This window comes from Gopherus flavomarginatus, chromosome 4 (genome assembly GCF_025201925.1).
Source record: "Gopherus flavomarginatus isolate rGopFla2 chromosome 4, rGopFla2.mat.asm, whole genome shotgun sequence".
Lineage (NCBI taxonomy): Eukaryota > Metazoa > Chordata > Testudines > Testudinidae > Gopherus > Gopherus flavomarginatus.
The window spans coordinates 152292912-152313832 of record NC_066620.1 but is presented as its reverse complement, the minus strand read 5'-3'; the positions used below and the strand labels follow the sequence as shown (position 1 = coordinate 152313832).

At 40.3% G+C, this 20921-nt stretch overlaps 1 protein-coding gene across 2 annotated transcripts in view; it reads right to left on the bottom strand.

Moving 5' to 3' along the window:
* Positions 1-20921, bottom strand: part of ME1 (malic enzyme 1) — a 367704-nt gene that overhangs the window by 279752 nt on the left and 67031 nt on the right. For both annotated transcript variants that reach the window (XM_050950148.1, XM_050950149.1), the window contains exon 3: positions 7418-7567. In XM_050950148.1, coding sequence (XP_050806105.1) covers positions 7418-7567 — 150 coding nt within the window. The remainder of the gene's footprint in view (positions 1-7417; positions 7568-20921) is intronic.

Below are 20921 nucleotides of genomic sequence, written 5' to 3'. Positions count from 1 at the left end.
TTATTACTGTAAATTTTTAGTGCTTTTTCTACAATAATCGTCAAATTATTTTTCTCATCATTGTGCTGTGTGTTTCATTCATGTAGCACTCAACTAACAACTTGTTTTTTCCTCCTAGCAAAACAATTGCAAATGCCTACTTCTAACTTGGGTGGATCAGAAGACAATAAGAGACTGTGATGACAAAGAAGGGGTTCACTAGAACCTGAGAACTCTAACAGCCCCACCTGATTACTCCTGGAGAGTTTATCAAACTCAGAGGGGAATTAAAAGGAAGGCGTTTAGTGCAGTTGAGGAGACAAGATCTAGGCAAGAGATAGCATGGAGTACCCTTTCTGTGGGAAGTGCATGGCAGAAGCCAAACAGAGAGAGAACCATGGGAACACAATAGGAGTGGAGTTAGCTCCTATGATGGGCCTTAAAACAGGGGTAAGAATCCAGGGAGGCAGCCTTTATGGTTCAGAGCTCTGCAGAGAGTGAACCACTAGGGAAAATCTAAGACAGACTAAAAGTTTAAGCCTGGTGCAAGCGGAATGTGTTAAATTTGTATTTTCATCTGGTGCAAGCAGAATGTGTTAAATTTGTATTTTCATCTGGGCTTTTTGAGTTTTGCTGAGGGACCTCATGGAGCAGCCCCAAAAGCTACTGCTTTGGAAGAAAAGTGAGGTTGAAGAGGAGCCCATGAAGGGCAGAGGATGTTGTGATGTTTACTCTATTTTGTCAACCATTATTTAGGGTGGAACTAAAATATGCCCTGGCTGGAAGGCCAAGTTATTACTATTCCAGACCACTGAAGTCACAAGAAAGAGTCATGGAAACACCAGGTCATACTACAAGGGGATGGTCCAGGACAGAGAGACCATTACAGGGACCAATGCATAAGAATTATGAATTGAGGCTACTAATAAGGCTGAAATAGCCTAGTCTTAGTTACATTGTGACAAATCATCAAACCATATATGGTCCTCTGCTGGGGATATCAGAAACAAAGTAGGCAATACAATACTTACACGATATATACTGCAATGCAGTTAATTCGTGCCTCAGCATTGTTTGTTTTAATATGATTTTCTTTAGTTATTATCATGGGATAGAAAATAATGGTAAGACCATGTGAAAAACTTCTACTTGTCCTGTAAAGTAAAAAGAATACCTTGTTTGACAGGAACCTATGAATGCTTTTCTAGTTTAACAATCTCTACTCAAATCTGGCAGGACTTTAGTCTGCAGGGAGATAGTTATTTTATTTTGTGAGATGACCCTGTTGTTTCATGAAACAAGATTAGTTTCATGAGGGGAGGCAAAGGGAGTTCACGTGATTTTTATGGAGAACTGGTGTAAGTTGTAACCAGAGAAGGTTTTTTTTTTTAAATCATTACTTTATTGACAAATCAAGAAACTGAATGTCAGTGGCTGAAGGAACTCTGTATAACAGGCCACACACAGAGTCGAGAGAGAGAGTGCCTTGTTTATTGAGTATACAGTTTACACTGCTGAACTTCTGAGTTACAAGCCAATCGTGAGCCACTGACTTATTACAGTATCACATAATAGATGCCCTGTCCACAGTATCATCAATGGATGTATTCATATCAAGATGTCCCTCAAAGGGAGGTGAAACAAGCTGAAACTTTTAAAAGTGCATATATCTGTAATTGCACTATAAATATACATTTCTATGCAGAATACTGCTGTGTACATACATACAGACATGCTTGGTCAACTGAAAAAAACATTTACAGGTGCCACACTAACATAACTGAAATACCACAACTACTGACTATTCTAAATGTACCTGGACATTACGGTATTGCAGAGACCATAGTATGGTAAACAATATGGTTAAGCAAGCTGGAACATTATTTGTCTCTGCCATCTCCTAACAGCGTGTTTATCTTTCAGTGTGCCAGAAGAATATGTATGTCTTATGATCAAGGAAATATTCATCTGCCAGGATGGGTATGAAAGAAAAGAACAGGTTTCCTTTGTTCTCCCAAAAGCAAACTAGAAAAATGCAGTTTAAAGACTGTACTGAAACAGTAGTTATTAATGGTTCGCTATCAATCTGGGAGGGTAATCTAGTCAGGTCCCACAGGGTTTACTCTTGGTTCTGGCACTATTCAATATTTTCATGAATGATTTGGATAACAGAGTAGAGGATATGCTTATAAAATTTGCAAATGATGCAAATTCTGGGGTATATTAATTTTAAGTAAGACCATGAGAGGTAATTATCCCATCTACTCGACACTTATGAGGTCTCAGCTAGAGTACTGGGCACCACTCTTTAGGAAAGATGTGGACAAATGAGAGACAGTCCAGATGAGACCAACAAAAATGATAAAAGGTTTAGAAAACCTCATCTATGAGGAAAGATTTAAAAACGTGGCATGTTTAGTTTTGAGAAAAGAAAACTGAGTGGGGACCTGACAACAGTCTTCAAATATGTTAGCAAGACAAGGAGGGTGAGGTAATTTCTTGTATGGGACCAACTTCTGTTGGTGAGAGAGACAAGCTTCTGAGCCACTCAGAGCTCTTCTTGAGGTCAGAGAAAGGTATTCCAAACATCACATCTAAATGCAAGGTGGAACAAATTGTTTAGCAATAAGTAATCAGCACATATTCTAAGAGATCATTCAAGGTAGAGCGGCCCATTAATAGCTCTACAATTACAGGACAGTTAATTACTTCAAATCAATAAATCATCATCATGGCAAATCCCAATGGGGGGTTCCTTGCAGATCAAGTGCTACATGGATCGATCTCTCGCTAGTCCTTAAGACAGCGATGTTGGATGTTCAGTCTATGTGCATCACTGACAATCTTTCTATACCACCAAGGCATTTAGTGACCTCATGCTCCCTGAGTAGTGAAATTTATTGGGAAACACACTTGATAATTAATTCATCTTCCATCTTAATAATTTATATCTGCTGCCTAAATCAAAACAGACTGACCACGGTGGGTGCTGTGTTCTGCTACAAGTGTCCTCATTGCTGATCTTGTCTTGGCACTTAATATAGAGTAGCTGAAATGAGAATTGAAAATGTCAGTCCACCGCTCTTCAGCCTTCCCTAGCACCCATGTTTCGTGGACATATGTTAAAGTTGGTATAACCACGGTCCTGTAGATATGCAGCTTCACAGAAGGCTTGATATCACAACATCTCCACAGAGGCCACTGAAGCATCCACATTGTTCAAACATCGTCCAGTACTTAGCTTTGTCCTAATTGGTAACCAAAGCAATGTGCGCAGCATCTTACCCAGCCGGATGAGCCATCAGCTGCAGCACTTTGTCAAACTGTGCCAACAATGCAACGTCACTGGCCTAGTCAACGTCTCAAAGCAAAATGGTGTTCAGCTCAATGCCACCAACAGCTCTCTCTTTAATGCTTAACCACCCAACACAATAAATACTACGATATATTAATTGCTGTCATTATGTCCTTCCTTTGATAAAAGGCCTTTATTTATCACTCATGACTGGCTAATGTGTTGTGCCTTTCTAAAATTAAACATAGGGAAAACAGGAATTAAGCTGGATACAAGTTACAGTGCGAAGATCCACAATGCTTTATGATCCTATTGAATTACCATTACCAGATATGCCAGAGACAGCTGCATAGTGGAGACTTGGAAAAGTTTCCATTTGGCAGGATGACAATGGCATTTCAGCATTTCTGATCATATATACCTGAAACAAATGATTCTAAAGAATAACTCCATATACAGCCATGCATTTACTAGTATTGGATTAATATAAAAATACTATTTAATTTTAAGATTAGGAGTATGGAAAACTCAGGCCATATTTGCCAGTGATGTGCTGCCAAAGATTTACCCAGGCAGCACTTCAAAAGTTCACAACATACAATATTTTCTCTCCACCTCTCCCCATCAACCCTAAATTGGTATCTTGAAGAGTGGAGTGATGTCAGATTGAGGAATGGGGCTTCAGGCCCTTCAAACTCTGGGATGGAGCTGGGCAATGATGAGCTGCCAAGATCTTAACAACCGGTTCCCTATCGGGTCTTCAGCAGCACTTCGGCAGTAGGTCCTTCACTCGCTGTGGGTCTTTGGCAGCACTTCAGCGGTGGGTCCTTCAGTGCCTCCAAAGACCCGGAGCGAATGAAGGACCCACAACCAAAGTGCCGCTGAAGACTTGGAGTGCCACTCGGTGAGTACAAGCCCCACATGGTTTTTTACGTGGTTTTTTTTTTAAGTCATCTCTGCTGGGGCCCCATCAAAATCAGGCCCTGCACTTCCTAAAGCTAGCCCTGCACATCAGGGTTGCAAAATTGTATCAGGGGCTGGGCATGGAAGACTGTGCCTCCCAAAACAGCCTGCTCCCCCATCCAACCCCCACCCACGTCCTGCTCCCGACCGTCCCCCTCAGAACCCGCAACCCATCAACCCCGCCCTGCTCCCTGTCCCCTGACCATCCCCTCCTGAGACCCCCCACCTTAACTGCCCCCCAGGACCCTACCCCCTACCAATTCCCCCCATTCCCCATCCCCTGACCGCCCCCCCGAACATCTGCCCCCTCCAAAACTCCCTGGCCCTTATCCAATCCCTCCTCCCAGTCCTGGCCTGGCCCCCAACCATGATGCTCAGGGCAGCGTGTAAGGATGCTGCATGGCCCGCTGTGGCTCTGCAAGGGGCAGGGAAGCGGGAAAGGGGCCGGGGGAGCTTCCCCAGCTGGGAGCTCAGGCAGGCCGGACAGGATGGTCCCATGGGCCGGATGTGGCCCGCAGACCAGAGTTGATTGCCCACCCGCCTGCCCCTTTAACAGCTGGTTTTACACCGGCTTCTAAATTTAAGAACTGGTTCTTGCAAACTGGTAAGAACCGGCTTCAACTCACCTCCAGAGCTGGGTGGGCAAGTTTATGCTGGTCAGAGACGGGGAGAGGTTGCCCCCCGTTATCTTTTCATTCATGTCCTCCAGGCTTGATTACTGCCACACATACCTAAAAATAAAGCCCTCTCTTTGCCACAAAAAGACTCCTGTTGCAAAAAAATTGAGCCCAACTGATTTCTCCTTTCACTCCTAGTAATTGGCTTACACTGTTGTCTTCAAGGCTTTGATCAGAAAGGCTGGGATCTGTTAATTGCTCCTCTCTCATTTTGACACAAAACACCATCAAATTTTCTGAAGCACAGTTTTACATTCTGTTCACTCTAGGCACAACCCCAGAACAGCAACTCAAATTACTCCTTCCAGGAGCACTTGTGAACAGGGATGCTGGAACAATCTGTATAGTGAGAGTACTGAAACCCGTTGAACCAAACTGTAAATAAACCCTACTGTCATAAACAGATAATTAACAGTTAACAGAACAGAAGTACTTCATATCTCTTTTGCCTGGAAAGGGTTAACAAGAACAGTGAGCCTGGCTGTCACCTGACCAGAGGACCAATCAGGGGACAGGATACTTTCAAATCTTGAGGGAGGGAAGTTTTTGTGTGTGCTGTTAGTTTTTGGTGGTTGTTCTCTCTGGGTTCTGAGAGTGACCAGACGTGCAACCAGCTCTCTCTCCAATCTCCCTGATTCAGGTTCTTATAAATTCAAAATAGTAAGTACTAGGTGATAAGGCGAGTAGGCTTATGTTTGTTTTCTTTATTTGCAAATGTGTATTTGGCTGGAAGGAGTTCAAATTTGCATTTTGCTGAAAGGATTTTAATTTGTACTTGTATACTTAGGCTGGGAAGGTATTCCCAGTGTCTACAGCTGAAAGACCTTGTAACATATTCCATCTTAAATTTACAAAGATCATGTTTACTGTTTTTCTTTCTTTAATTAAAAGCTTTTCTTGTTTAAGAATCTGATTGGTTTTTTTATTCTGGTGAGACCCCAGGGGACTGGGTCTGGATTCACCAGGGAATTGGTGGGGAGAAAGGAGGGAAGGGGGAGAGAAAGGTTAATTTTCTCTCTGTGTTAGGATTACTTTCTCTCTCAGAAAGAGTCTGAGAGGGGGAGAGAGAAGGAGGGGGGAAAGTGGATTTTCCTCTCTGTTTCAAGATTCAAGGAGTTTGAATCACAGTAATCTTCCAGGGTAACCCAGGGAGGGGAAGCCTGGGAGAGGCAACGGTGAGGGAAAGGGTTTACTTCCCGTGTGTTAAGATCCAGAGGGACTGGGTCTTGGGGGTCCCCAGGCAAGGTTTTGGGGGGGACCAGAGTGTACCAGGCACCGGAATTCCTGGTTGGGACGGCAGCGCTACAAGTACTAAGCTGGTAATTGAGCTTAGAGGAATTCATGCTGGTACCCCATCTTTTGGACGCTAAGGTTCAGAGTGGGGGTTTATACCAAGACACCTACATATGGAGGAAACCACTTCAAGCCAGGGGGTGCAGCAGCGCCTATGTGTGTGACCACAGCAAGGAAGGATGGATGTGTGTGGACCACTTGTGGAACAGCTTCACCTCAGCAGACCTGTGGAGAACTAACTCTATGGATTTGGTGGGAAGACAGGAGAACAAAATTTGCATCCTACTTCTCCCTTTTTCCTCTTCCCTCCACCTCCTGCCAAGTGTCAGTGCAGGTAAAAATAAAAGAGTCTGAACTTTATCCTATAAAGAATTTAAGTTCTGGGACCAGATCTTCAACTCTTATAAATTTGCATAGATCTGCTGACATCAGTAGAGTTACACTGATTTACACCAGCAGATAATTTGGCCCTCTAAGTTGAAATGTTAAAAAGTAAATCTTATTGAATAGAAACATTTTAATAATGTAGCTCAAGCCCTCCTCGAATGCTGGTTTATAATGTCGGAAAGAGACAGGCATACCTCAAATACTGATATACCAAATGATAGTACTTTGATAACCTAAAAAGAAAACTGAAAAAACAGTTAGCAGAAAAATTGAAGCGAATTTAAGGGGCTGCCTGATATGACAGTGTCTTTCCTATCCAAAAAGTTTTATATATGCTGCATCTTCTCACATTGTTCAAAATAAAAATTCATTCCAGAAAGAAAATGAGAAAATGGTATAAAAATTTAGAACACATTCCTGATTTTTTTTCTCTCTCTGTCTGTATGTACATAGGGGGGTGCACGCATATATTCTAAGGCCAATGCTCCTCAGACTGCTAAACTAAATTTGGATTAGGGTAAATTCATCCTTTTGCAGACATGTAACAAATGCAATTGTGCCTGTGGAAAAGCCTAATTAGGCTTTGTAAGATTATAAAATTCACCCATGTTTTAACACACTGAAACAACAGTTTATCTTTGCAATACAATATAAATTACAGTTTAACTTAACTATATTTTTAGTCTAGTATAGTTTGAATTATCTACGTTATTCCAGTTTTGGGTTACACTCAACTATGTTTAAAAAAAATCCTACAGAAAGCTGCCAAGAGGGGGGGGGAAAAAGATACAATTACGTTTATTTGAAATATAAACTTACATACCTTGGCCTCCGAAATGCTAAACCATATTGTTGGCAAGCCAGACCCACAGTGGGAGTATAAACAATAGGCATGAACCTTTCAATGTTAGACGTCAGCACTTTATAGAAAAGCTTTTCATTTCGATCCTGAAGACCCATTAACAGAATGTATCTGTGGAGAATTAAATATAATTAGACAGGTATCCAAGTGAACATTTAAAATAGTTAAAAAATAAAATAGATATGTAGAGAATTAATTAAAGCTGTGTTTGTTCCAGAAAGTCTCTCTCTGGTCCAGGATACTTACATTTAACCATATCTTAGTACCACAAGTGCTTCAGTTCTAAAGGATAACAAATCTGAGCCAGACAGTAGACAGAAGCTGAAACTGTTGAAAAGGTGACAGTCGGCATGTTCAGGAAGAGAGCTGATTCCTCTTAGACATAAAATGCTACATTTGCATTAAAATAGCAACACAGGTCCAATTTAAACCTTAATCCAAACATGCCAAATGTTGCATTTTGAGTGGGATAATCATAAATTTGCTGGAGGGGGTAATTAAAATTTCACTTTCCTACTCTGGACCTCTAAGAAATTTCTCCCAATCCAAGGAGAATGTTAGTTTTTCCATACCTCTCTACTAATAGATTTAAATACTGTCACACATGCAAAACACCTAATCCTGCAGTCCTCCGTGGCACCTACTCAATCCCACAAAAGCACTTTTATCTCCTTATGAAATCAATGGTAGCTCTGCATTTCAGAGCTCTGCAGAATCAGTTTAAATTAGGATAGCAAAAGGAAAGAATGACACTCCATATTTAACTCATCTTTTTTTGCTCACCTATTGTAACAAACACACACAATACATGAAATTACCACTGTTCTAGGATTCCAACAGAGAACCTTGTCTGATGTGAAGCATAAAAGGATGATTTAAAGACTGAAGATCAGACCCTCAGCTGGTATGAACTGGTTTAATGCCATAGATGAAAACTACACTAGTTTACAGCAGTTTAGGATAAAACCTAGAGTTTTCAACCTTAACACTGAATTTCTGTGGGTTTAACATTGACCTTACTAGATTCATTTAGTTTATGTAGAGTGAACTTTTTATTAACTTTTTCTTAGAAAATAATAATTAAAAAAACTTAGTTTAAATTAAAAACCCAACTTACTTCAAAATGTAAGAACATATATTTACCTATTTCACAATGAATAAGACATTATTTGTAGTCTTTAAAATGCACATGTTGTGCAGATGTTTTTAGAGATTAGGTACAGCACACATTTAACTAAAATAGAAGGTGGGAGAGTTGTTGTGGCTCATGTAAATATACATTTATGGATATTTTGTTTACAGTGGTGGTTTTTAGTTTTTTAATATCTTAGCAATGCTTTGCATAAAACTTGTCTACAACAAAACAGCAGCAAAGATTTGACCTTGCTCTTACCTATCTCACTTACCTTAATGAAACACAATCCCTCATCCTTCCCAATTCACTTCAATAAGGTGAACGTCAAAATCCACTTGGGACTACTTAAATACTAACTTTAATTTTTTTAATGACATTCAAGACATTCTTAGCACTTAATTAATCAAGAGAGGGGAGCCATTTTAATGAAATATTAAAGTTGCACAGTTAAAACTAAGACTCAGGAAACACAAAAACTTAAGCTTTCGGACATCAACCTTTTGTACATCCTGTATCTTTTATTTCATATATTTAACAGAATAAACCAAAATATATTAAGATTCCTATTGAACAAGAATATAAAATAGTCCACATGTGTAACATAGCTGCATTAATGATGGTAAACAAATCTTAATTGCGTATATCCTGACTTTTGTTGTTGTTGTTGCTATTTCAAAGTATTCTCCCTTAACCTGTCCAATGGGAAGAGTGGGCTGGGAGTTCCAACATAATAAATTCATGTGATGACAGGACTGTGGAAGAAAAGCAACGCTGAATCTTTTTTGAATTTTTTTAAATTTTATTTTTGTTATGTCAAGGGCACCCAGGCCCTCAGATGAGCATTTCTTTATTTTGAAATCGAAATAATTAAATAAATACATGAGATCAATATGAATAGCAGAAAATAAAGTGCCATAAATCACTTTTTAAAATACAAATAAATAATTCTATATCAAATATTTAAAAAATTTTACACATTTATTCCTTCTCCTACAAATATTTTCAAAAATATCTACATGTGTATTATTAAGTGTCTATACCTACCACCTTTTAACAGCCACTGCTCTGTCTTTAGCACATATCATTATACTCTTAACTCTTTAAGAAGTCTTCTTTATGAAGTAAATCACCATATTTTTAACTAATATGATTCTCCTACCATCTACTCCAAAATATTGATCCATTCATAATCAATTCTGACTGATATATCCGTCTTACTGAGGTGAATTTCTGGAGATATGTATTTCATTTCCACAGGATCTTGAAAAGTGACAGGTGGAGAACTTGTTATGAAAAACCTGGCTTGGTCACTGCCAGAATGCTCAGGCATGCACGGAAGCCAGAGGACTGAACCAGTCTCTGATTCTGAACACTTCTCCATTTTTCTTTTTATTACTACAGTACTTTCTTTGAAATCAGTTGCTGTTATTTAAAACCCCAAATGATCTTTTCATTCTCCAATCTTATTATTCAGAGCAATCCTATTTTCCAGATTTTGTAAAGTGATCTTTTGGAGAAGAAATTTAAAACTGCTGGAAGACTTTTGAATTGGGGTGCTTTAAACAAAGCAATTGTGTACTACTTGCAACATTTTATAAATATATAAATTGTTCCATTTTGGTTTACACCTCAATTTAAATTACAATTTCTGACATTCAATTGGGAAAAAATGCTGTTTTACTTAGCAGTTTTTATAAGCAAGGTGTCAAAGTGCTTACAAAGGTAATAGTAGCACAATACCTATAGTCAAACATTGCAGATAGTATGTGCTTAGCAATCTCTCAAATGAGCTTTAGATGTTATAACATGTTGATACATTGAGAAATGCAATTTTGATCAGGATGATGCCTGTATCTAACACAACAGGATTTGAAATATAGCATTAGATTGACTGAATGTTTCACTAAAATTATAATTTAAACAACAGGGGAAAAAGCAGATACTCTAAAATGTTAACCTGCACTGAGTGTATTTGATGGTACAAAACACATCACCACCACCACCACCCTTCTCACACAAGGGTTTGTGGGGAGGATTTTTGCTATCAACTAAAAGAGGACTCAAGTATTTACTACATGGCCAGACAGAAAACATAAGAAGAAATGGCTTGCACAGTGCTGCAGGTCTTATAGCTAGATTACGTTATCAGATTTGTAGAGTGAAATCTTGGTCCTACTGAAGTCTATGGTAAAACTCTCATTGACATTGGAGCCAAGACTTTGTCTGTGGAATGCATCACTAAATCTCTTGAAAAATGTTACAGTGCATGACTTGATGCTGCAGGTGTTGTTGCAGAATTAGAGAGAGAATATCAAAGTTTTAGACAGAGTAAAATACACTCCATTTCCAAGAAAACAAGGCAGTCTAATAGCATGCAATGGGTGGTATAATGCCTACATAAACACACACATACAAATGCATAGTGTATTTTTCAAGACACATGGTAATGCCCAGTATGTATCTGAAATTGACATTTAATTAGCCTGTATGTATTTAACTAAACTTATTAAGTTAAAGAGTCCTGAATAAAGATCACAAGAAAAGGAGGCAGAAAGTGAGAACCAAACATTGGGAAGAGTGAGGCTGCAGGGATTGTGAACTGCCTTTTCAGAGAAAATCATTGTGTTCTGCTCTAATTGAACCACAGTTACAGTTCCAATAAAGTACTTATTTCATTTCCAGAACCTACGATTGTCACTTTTTTCCCCTGGCCATAAGACACCTAAGAACTCAAATACTACTTTGTTGTTATGTAGGGAATTTAGCTACAATCGTAATGAGCAGAGTACAAGAACCTATTTATTTTATACAGTTTTGAGACTGAATATATGGTTTACATTTTCACAGAAGTATATTAATAAATATAAGTTACAAAATATTATTCAAAGGTAAGACATTCAACAAAAACCTCTTCATACAAAATGGCCTGATTGCACTTTTTCTCAAGACTGTTAATGCACTCCTATAACTAAAACATGTAACCAAGGTAACATGAGTCTTCAGAAAAAGAAAAACAGATAAGAAACATAAGGGAATCAGGCATTCAGAGGGACACACACATTAACAGCCTGGCACTCACTTCACTTGTGAATATAGACAGTAGAAATGTGATAAGAAAAAGAATAAAAGATCAGATTACTATCAAAAGACATAGAAATAGGTTTCTAAATTAAATTACAGGATAAGAATTATATTTCATCATTAACTTCTTGTCTGATTTCAATGTCCCAGATAAAACATACAGACATACTCTGTGCTGTATCACATATTCAGCATATTAAACGTTGGCCTTTCAAAGCACAGCACTTCAACATTCAAAGTCAGCTGCAAACAGCTTAAACCACAAAAAATAGTATTTACATAATATTGCAGCCATACCACTATGCGCTGTGAATTCATTACATCTTATATCATAAGCAGGTCAGGCCAGGCCAGTAATTAGATTGGAATCCTCCAAGGAATGTCTGTATCAGGTGCTGCCAGATATGGTGTTGATGAGTTAGCAGACAACTGACAATTCAGTAGACATTACACTATTTAAGTTATTTACATGACCCCACACTTATAGTATCTGAGTGTCTCAAAATCTTTCACGTTTTCATCTTCACAGCACCCTTATGAGCTGGGAAGCACTTATTATCCCTTTTTTATAGGCTAGGCACTGAGAGTCTAAGTGACTTGGCCCAAAGTCACACAGGAAGCTTCTGGCAGAGCAATTGCACCTGGATCTCCAGAGCCACAGGCTAGTGTCCTAACTCCTGGACCATTCTTCTCACCCCTTCAGAGTTTAATCAGTATCATGTGAGTGTTTAGACAGGGCTGGCTCTACTGTTTTCACCGCCCCAAGCAGCGCACCCAATTGTCACCGCGGACTGCGTGGGCAATTCGTGTGCCGTTAGGGCGGCACGCGCGTTTCTGCGGCGGTGGCAATTTGGTGGCACCTTCTGTCTTCAGCCGGAAGACAGAAGCTGCACCGACGCGGACAGCTGAACATAGAAGCTGCCACCGAATTGCCGCCACTGTGGAAACGCGCATGCCGCCCTAACGGCGCACGGACTCCCCCCGCCATCCGCGGCAGCAATTCGGCCTGCTGCTTGGGGGCAAAAACACAGGGACTGCCACCTCTTGCAGACTGCCGCCCCAACCACCTGCTTGGGATGCTGGTGCCTGGAGCCAGCCCTGTGTTTAGAGTATGAGTGAAGAGTGCAGAGATGACAACAAAGCAGAGTGTCATCTCCCCCACAGCCAAACCCAGTGCATTGACTCAAAAAGCTTCCAGTCACTAGGACACAAGCAAAGGACTCCAGGAAATTGATGCCAGGATCACCGTTAGAAAAAAAAGACAACTATAAAACCAAAATCACCACACTGTGGTATCTGAGATCCCAGAATGTTTCACTTTACTTAAGATTTTACTATGTGGTAACTGTGAGCAAACTCCTCAGCCTGCCATTCATTTGCTTTGGAAGCGACCTTCTTTCTTAAATATAAAATCAAGGCCTCCAGACTATGCGAGCTCATTGAAGAGATGATGACATTGTACAGGTATGGGCATTAATGATGGTGTCATGGCCAAATTCTAACTTCAGTGCTTATGCACAGCAAACACAAAATTTCCTATAGTTTCAGCTGGAAAAGGCATTCTTTATGTCCAATCCTAACCTGTTGTGTAGAGTTATTGTATACCACTGAACAGTTATGTTTCACCTAGAGATGGTTGCACTTCATCTGAAATGCAATGGCTGCGTGTAGTCTGTAAAGCTCTCTGTGATGAGGGCTATGTAAGCAAAATTAACATTAAGCAATCCATATGCTGTATAGTGAGAGAGCATATAGCTGTGCAACTATAGCTAATCTTAATGACACAAACATTCCATTTCACTTTAGTGATGGATGTCTTCTCTTCTGACTGTTATGCAGGAAAGAAAGGCTGGGGAGGAGAAGTGCCTACCTAAAAGGTATACCGATACCAGTGATGGGTGTGGTATAAGAAGCCAAGGAGACTACATAAGAACACAGAAGCAGCCAAGAATTGGCATTTCGCCAGCACTGAACAGAATTTAAATTCAAAAAAGTTTTTAAGTTCATTTCAGACTACAGAACCCACAATGCCTGAGTTGGTCCACACAACAAACTCGCCCCACCGCACTGAAGAGTCAATAGAGCTGGAAGAAAAGCAACAATATTTTATTCTGTCTTGTTCAGCAACAAAATTACATAAGAACGGCCATACTGGTCCAGACCAAAAGTCCATCTAGCCCAGCATCCTGCTTCTAACAGTGGCCAATGCCAGGTGCTTCAGAGGAAAGTAACAGAACAGGTAATCAAGTGATCCATCCCCTGTTGCCCATTTCCAGCTTTTGGCAAACAGGTTAGGGACACATGACAAGATCTGACTCAAAATTTTCATTTTAAATAATGACTGGTGATGATATATGATTTGGGTTGGAAGGATTAGTATTCTGTCAGTTACTGTCCATTTTACAGCACACACACAAACTTACTATTTACATCAATAACAATCAAAATGTACAGACAGGCAAAGTAAGAAAAATGATGCTTGAGAATATTTACTTTGTATATGTTGACACATGATGACAACTTGTGCTTTAACATTTATGAAGTTTTAACGTTATGAAATCAATATCAACTGTCATCAAATAATTATTGTCTGACCTCATAATTTCCCACAACTGTGAAAATTTAACTTGATAAAAATAAAACCCGTAATTTTGTACAACTGTGAAAATGTAAACAGATAAAAACAGAAAAAAGCTTATTATGATATTATCTCTTAAAATTATATTAAAAAAATAAATTCTACCAAGCCTATCTACTATTCACTACAGAACGTCTTGATCTTGTCTTCCTGCAAACTAAATCAACTACTTCTTGTCATACTCTCAGTGGACAGGAAGAACAACTGATCTCTGTCTTCTTTACAGTGAAGTAAAAATGTTTTTTTATTTTAAGAAAATTTCTCTAAATTGCACCATTTTTAAGCATAAGTGGTCCTATTTCCAAGTGAAAATAAAACTGTAATAGTTTATAGTTTTCTATGTGCTTGATGAAAATTAGTCTTTAGAATTCAATTATTTGTTATTTACACCACTTTTCATCAGCATGCTTAGTCAGTTAACAATGGGAATCATTCTTAATTCTATCATCCAATTATATGAGTACTGAGAACAAATATTTTGTCCTACACATAATGCTGATTTCAGATTCAAAGGGCTAACTCTGGTAAAATGTTATAGTGGCTTCATGTGGGCACCTTCTTCGAGGAACATGGGCCATTGGTGTACCTAAGCCAATTATTTCTTTAGTGGGGCATTTGTGGTGTGCCAGACACAGGGCCGGCTCTAGGCACTAACATCCCAAGCAGGTGGTTGGGGCGGCAATCTGCAAGGGGCGGCAGTCCCTGTGTTTTTGCCCCCAAGCAGCTTCTATGTTTAGCTGTCCGCGAATTGCTGCTGCCGCAGAAATGCGCATGCCACCCTAACAGCACATGGACTGCCCCCACTATCTGCGGCGGCAATTCAGCGTGCTGCTTGGGGCGGCAAAAACAGTAGAGCCGGCCCTGGCCAGACCTGATATTTACTTTGAGCAAGATGATTTTCTCTTCAATTTCTCCTCCCTCCCCTTGCACTAACTAAAGTTATCACATAGGTCATTTTTAGAGATTGATAACTTATTTTAACATTGTCCAGCTTTCCCAGAAAGAGGGCAGGAGACACTGGATGTGGTTTAATTAGGCCTCAACTTTATTCCTAAAAGTCTTGGGAGTAGCCAGAAGATAAAACTGTCCAGTGCAGGTAACTCCATAATCATTTACATATACCCAGGAGACTGCTGGAAGCCTCCTCCCTCCCCCAATCCTCATCCCCAACTCATCACCCCACCTCCTGGAATTAGGGTTACAGGGTACCCATCAGGTTGGCTCAAATGCCCGCTGTTGCCATGTACCCTGCATGCTGGTATAAGAGGGTGGGGCCACCCAACGCCCATCAGTTCCTTCCTCCAAAATAGAGGACAAGATGAGTGGGTTGTGGAATGGATATGTGCAACACATCCCGAAGAACAACAGTCACAGATAGACAGGTAACCGTTTTTTTCTTCAAGTGATTCCACGTGTTCATTCCATGACTGAAACAAACACGAATGGAGGTAGGCCCAGAGACTACCTGACAGTGATTGTAAGACAACCTGTCTACACCTGGCATCTTCTCTGGACTGATGGGAAATGGCATAATGAGAAGTGAAAGTGTGGACCGATGACCAAATCGCTGCTTTACAAATGTCTACTATCAGCATTTGTGCCAAGAAAGCTGCCAAAGTTGCCTGTGCACTATTAGAATGTGCCAATACTTTCGCTGGCGGGGTTATATTTGCCAATTGGTAACAAAATGAATGCACAAAGAGATCCACTATGAGATTCTCTCAGTGAAAACTTGTAGGCCCACAGCTCTGTCTTCAACCACAACGAACAAATGTGAGGAGGATCTAAAGGACTTGACATGCTCCTGGTAGAAAGTTAAAGCCCTTCTTACGTTCAGAGAACCAATTTTTTTCTCATCCCTGTGCTGATGAGGTTTTGGGAGTAATATTGGCAAATGAAAAACAGACTGCTCTTGTGAGAAATTTTGCATGACAGTGGAGATAAACTTTATCCTCATATAGGGAGCCTCTGACACTAGGACTCTCTACTCACCCACCCTTCTGGCTGCAGTAATTGCCACTAGATATGCTACCTTCATAGAGAAGAGAAGGATAGAGAAAGTTGCAAGAGCTCAAATAGCGGTCTCATCGACTTTGCAAGGACTACTTTCAGATCCCAAGGAGGGATGGGATCTTGTATGTGGAGGTACAATATTACTAAGCCCCTTAGGAATCAGGTGAGGATGGGTTTGACAAAAAGGGATGTAGTATCCATAAAGACGTGGAAGGCCAAAATAGTTGACAGAAGCACTCTTGTAGAGCTAATAGCCAAAGTCTGTTTTAGATCTAGAAGATAGTCAAGTACAAGATCCAGAAGTCTGTGCTCTGTAGATACATCTTTTCCAAATGGAGAAGTGCTTTGCTCAGCCAGGTAAGTGTTCCTAGTTGAGGGTTTTCTGCTATTCAGAAGCACTTTCTCAATGTCCTTCAAGTAGGACCTTGCAAAGATTGTCAACTATGAAGCATCCATGCTGTCAGATGGAGAGCTCAACGATTGGGATGGAGCAGCTGTCTGGGGTCCAATGACATTATGTCTGGAACCAACATAAGAGACAGCGGAGGTTGGATTGACAAGGTTAGTAGGGCCAAGTACCAGTGCCGACAAGGCCACAACAGTGCTCCAAGGATGAAGTGAGCATGGTCTTGTTTGACTTTGAACATGACCTTGGGAAGTAAAGGAATTGGAGGAAAGGCATACAGGATGGAATTCTTCCAAGATAGGAGAAAAGCATCAGTCAGTTAGCCTGGTCTGAGCCTTGCCCAAGAACAGAACTGATGGCATTTTCTGCTGCTTTTCATTGCAAACAGGTCCACTTGGGGAGTGCCCCAGAGCTGGAAGATGGACCTGGCCACATATGGATGTAGTGACTACTTGTGGTGATTGCTGATCTGCTAATGTGTTCTGTTTTCCTGAAAGGTAAGCAGCCCTGAGATTAACTGAGTTGGTTATACAAAAATCCCAGAGTTGAACTGCCTCCTGGCACAACTGAGTTGACAGTTCCTCTTCCTGCCTATTTATATAAAACACGGTCACCAAATTGTCCATCGCAATTAAGAAATTCTTTTCTACTATGTAAGGGAGGAAGGCTGAGCAAGCTAGACTCTGTTAACTCCCTGACATTTATGTGAGTTTTTATATCTTAAGATGACCAGACATCCTGAATCTAGAGGGACCCAGATAAGTTGCCCAACTCAGGGATGATGGGGGAGGGGCAAAGGGAATCCCCACAAACTTTCAGAGGGTCCATCCACCAATTCAGAGATAACAAAATTAAAAGTTGGCACTCAAACCACTTTGCTCCCAATCATCACCATTTGGATATATACTGAGGCTAGCCATGCCTGCAGCTTTCTGAGCTGCAACCTGACATGCTGAACTACAGAGTTACATGCTACCAGCTGACCCAGGAGACTGCGGTAGTTTCATGCTGCTGCGAATGGGTATGCTTTCAGTCACAGTACTAGGTCAAATAAAGTTTCGAAGCTGACTTGTAATACAAAGGCTACTCCTGGGAGAATTCTCCGCCACTGGACATGCAGCATTTGCACGGAAATTAATGTTGTGCATGCACAATTTCTTTTTTCTCCCACAGAAATGGGCTGCAGAGTTGCTGGTTGCCACTAGGGGCCACTGGACCAGGCAGAGCCCAGTTTGTAAACACAAGACTCTCCGGGGGAGGTGGGAGGGATAGGAGGAGCTGGAGGGTTCCTGGCAGCTGCAGTTCCTCACATGCCCTGAAGGAAGGAGGCAGTGTGCTGGAAACCCCACACAAGCCCAGGACCAAGCATCAGACTGTTTCTCCCTCTGGATCTCTGGGGGTTAGGGGGTGCAGGTGTCTGGTCTGGGGAAGGCCCTGGGGCTATGCTCTGGGGCATAAGGGGTGTATGTGAGTGTCTGGGTGGGGAGCTCTGAAGCTGGGCAATGGGGATAGGGGTGCAGGTGTCCGGGCTGGGGGGAATCCCGCAGCTGGGCTCTGGGTGGGCTGCAGGTGTCTGGCTGGGGCATGCCCCGCAGCTGGGCTCTGGGGCATAAGGAGGGGTGAGTGTCTGGCTGTGGGACACCACACAGCTGGGCTCCCAGGGGGAAGGGGGAGCAGGTGTCTGACCCCCACTGCTGGGCTCTGGGGGGCGGGGGCCATGCAGAGAAATGGGTTTCTTTAGTTCTCTATTCTGGGGGGACTTTTTTTATCTCTGTATTTTTACAGACAGTTGCTGACAGGTATTTTGAAATATATTACCAAAATAATTGAAACTGGTGTGATTATATCATATTATTTTAACAAAATATGCAGAAATTTAAAATATTATGCACAGATTTTTTAATTTTTTGGTGCAGAATTCCCCCCAGGAGTAAAAGGCCTGGGCCTTCATAAAGTCTAAGACTACCCCAATGAACTCTATTGCCTGTACCAGCTTCAGATTTGATTTCAAATATGCAAAAAATGAATAATGAGAATTTTTCATAATAGCTACTATAGCAGGTTTACATTTTCTAAAATGAACACAAAGCCACACCTATATAGAATATTACCAATACCATGCACTATTTACCCTTCATTAGCTTTTAAAAAGTGTTGACAGAATTTTTGGACAAGCAGACAAATCTGAAAAAATCAAATATTTCAAAGTCTAAAAATAAAGTTGCTGCCAAAAATTTTCTTTTTATTTATTGCTGAAACTGCCCAACTAAAGCAGAGATCAAATGTTATGAACCACATCGAGAAAAGATAAAAGTTTGGGCTTCACTGTAGCCAATCCTAACTGGCATGGAGATAAAGTATATTCTGAACTAATTAAAGTCAGCTCTGTTGAAATTATATACAATTACAGTTGCAATCTTCATGTTCATAATTAGTAAATGCAGAAATGTCTGCCAAAATGGCAGCAGTAGACATCTTTATGTTATCTTAGGAAAATTACGTTAAATATATGCTATGTTAAAGATAAAAAGAAACTGTTTCCTTTGCAGGTTTGTATTACCATAAAAAAAAATATCAGTTCAGTTCATTCTGGAGTAGCCGTTCCCATGCAACTTAACTCCTATACTAGGCATGTACATATTAGTTTGGCTAGGTAATTGAAAAGTAGTTTAATGTGTAGGAAAAAAAATAATACAAGGGAAAGTATGAAAATCTATAAAAGAATACAGAGGAAGTGTTTCTTTATCTTCATTACTTCAAAACGCTTAAAATGAAATAAACACAGATGTATAATATGGAACGGAGATAGGGACATATTGGTGAGGCAATAGCTAAGAAATGAATCACAAGAAAAAGAAAAGGCAAGAACACAAGTAAAATAGTACATTATTTTCCCCACTTGATTATCCATGTAGGAAATCACATGCAGCCATATTCACCAGTGATATGAATGGACACAAATCCACTGAATGGAAAGTTGGAGGCAGAAAAGTTATTGGTGAGGAAAAAGTATAAGAAGTGAAATTTTGCAAGGAAAAACCCCAAAACCCTGCACTACAGTGAAATTAAACATTAAAATTTATAAAACGGGACTTTTTTTTCAAATTACAGCGTCCCTGGATTGTTTCCCAATTTTCCCTCATAACAGAAGGATGAAAACTCCAGCCCACCCTGAACTTTGCTATTCCAGGCTCACATCTTCAACTCGAGAGACAAGATGGATGAGGTAATATCTTTTATTGGACCAACTTCTGTTGTTGAAAGATACAAGCTTTCAAGACAAAACAGAGCTCTTCTTCATGTTTCCTGGAATCAACACAGTCACAACAACACTGCAAACAACAATTAAAGTCCGACTTGAAGCAGCAGTTTACCCTCCAAGCTCTCTGGGTTTCCTAAGACTATTTCCCCCTATTCCCCAAGTAAAACAAGTATTTGCTTCTCTGCCTTACGGTCTCTGGGAAACAGAGAAAGTAAAGCGGTTAAACAGACAACAAAACAAAACAGTTTCCAGATAAGCACAGACTTGAAGCGAAAATCACCAATACCGAAATTATCACTGTTGTCTCTATGAGAAGCTTCTCTTCAGACATGTATAGACTCCCAGTTCCTGCTATTACCTTGCACTTCCACTTACGTACTCCAAATTAGCTTTCTGGGAGACTAATGTGCTTCAACTGTTTAACAGTCTTGCTGATTAATCATTGCCATAGAACTCTGTCCTGAAACTCTTAAGTTTTCTCAGCTGGTTTCTCTCTTGCACATTCTGGAACCTCAGATGGGTAACATCCCATATCAGACAGAGCCTCTGGTCTATATCTTCAGGAGTGACTAAAAGTTACTTTAATTATTGTATCATGGGCCAAAATTCTATCATTGTTTAAATTCAGCAGTGCCTTAAATGCTTGGAAGTCAACACCAATAAAAATGTTTCATGCTTCAAATTTATGATCATGGCAGGAAAAGAAGCACTTTCTTCCAAAGAAATTAATAATATGTATTTGTGGTTAAGAGGGAGAGGAGAGAGGTAAAACTAAATGAGGCTCTATTAACTCCTAATTTTTTTTTATTAAAATTGAAGGAACTGGTTGCTGCAGGGATAGATTATGAATATTTCAGTTCTTCTCTATAGCAGTCACATTTTATCTCAGAATCTTCTTTTAAAGTGCACTGAATTTGTGTGTAGGGGCTA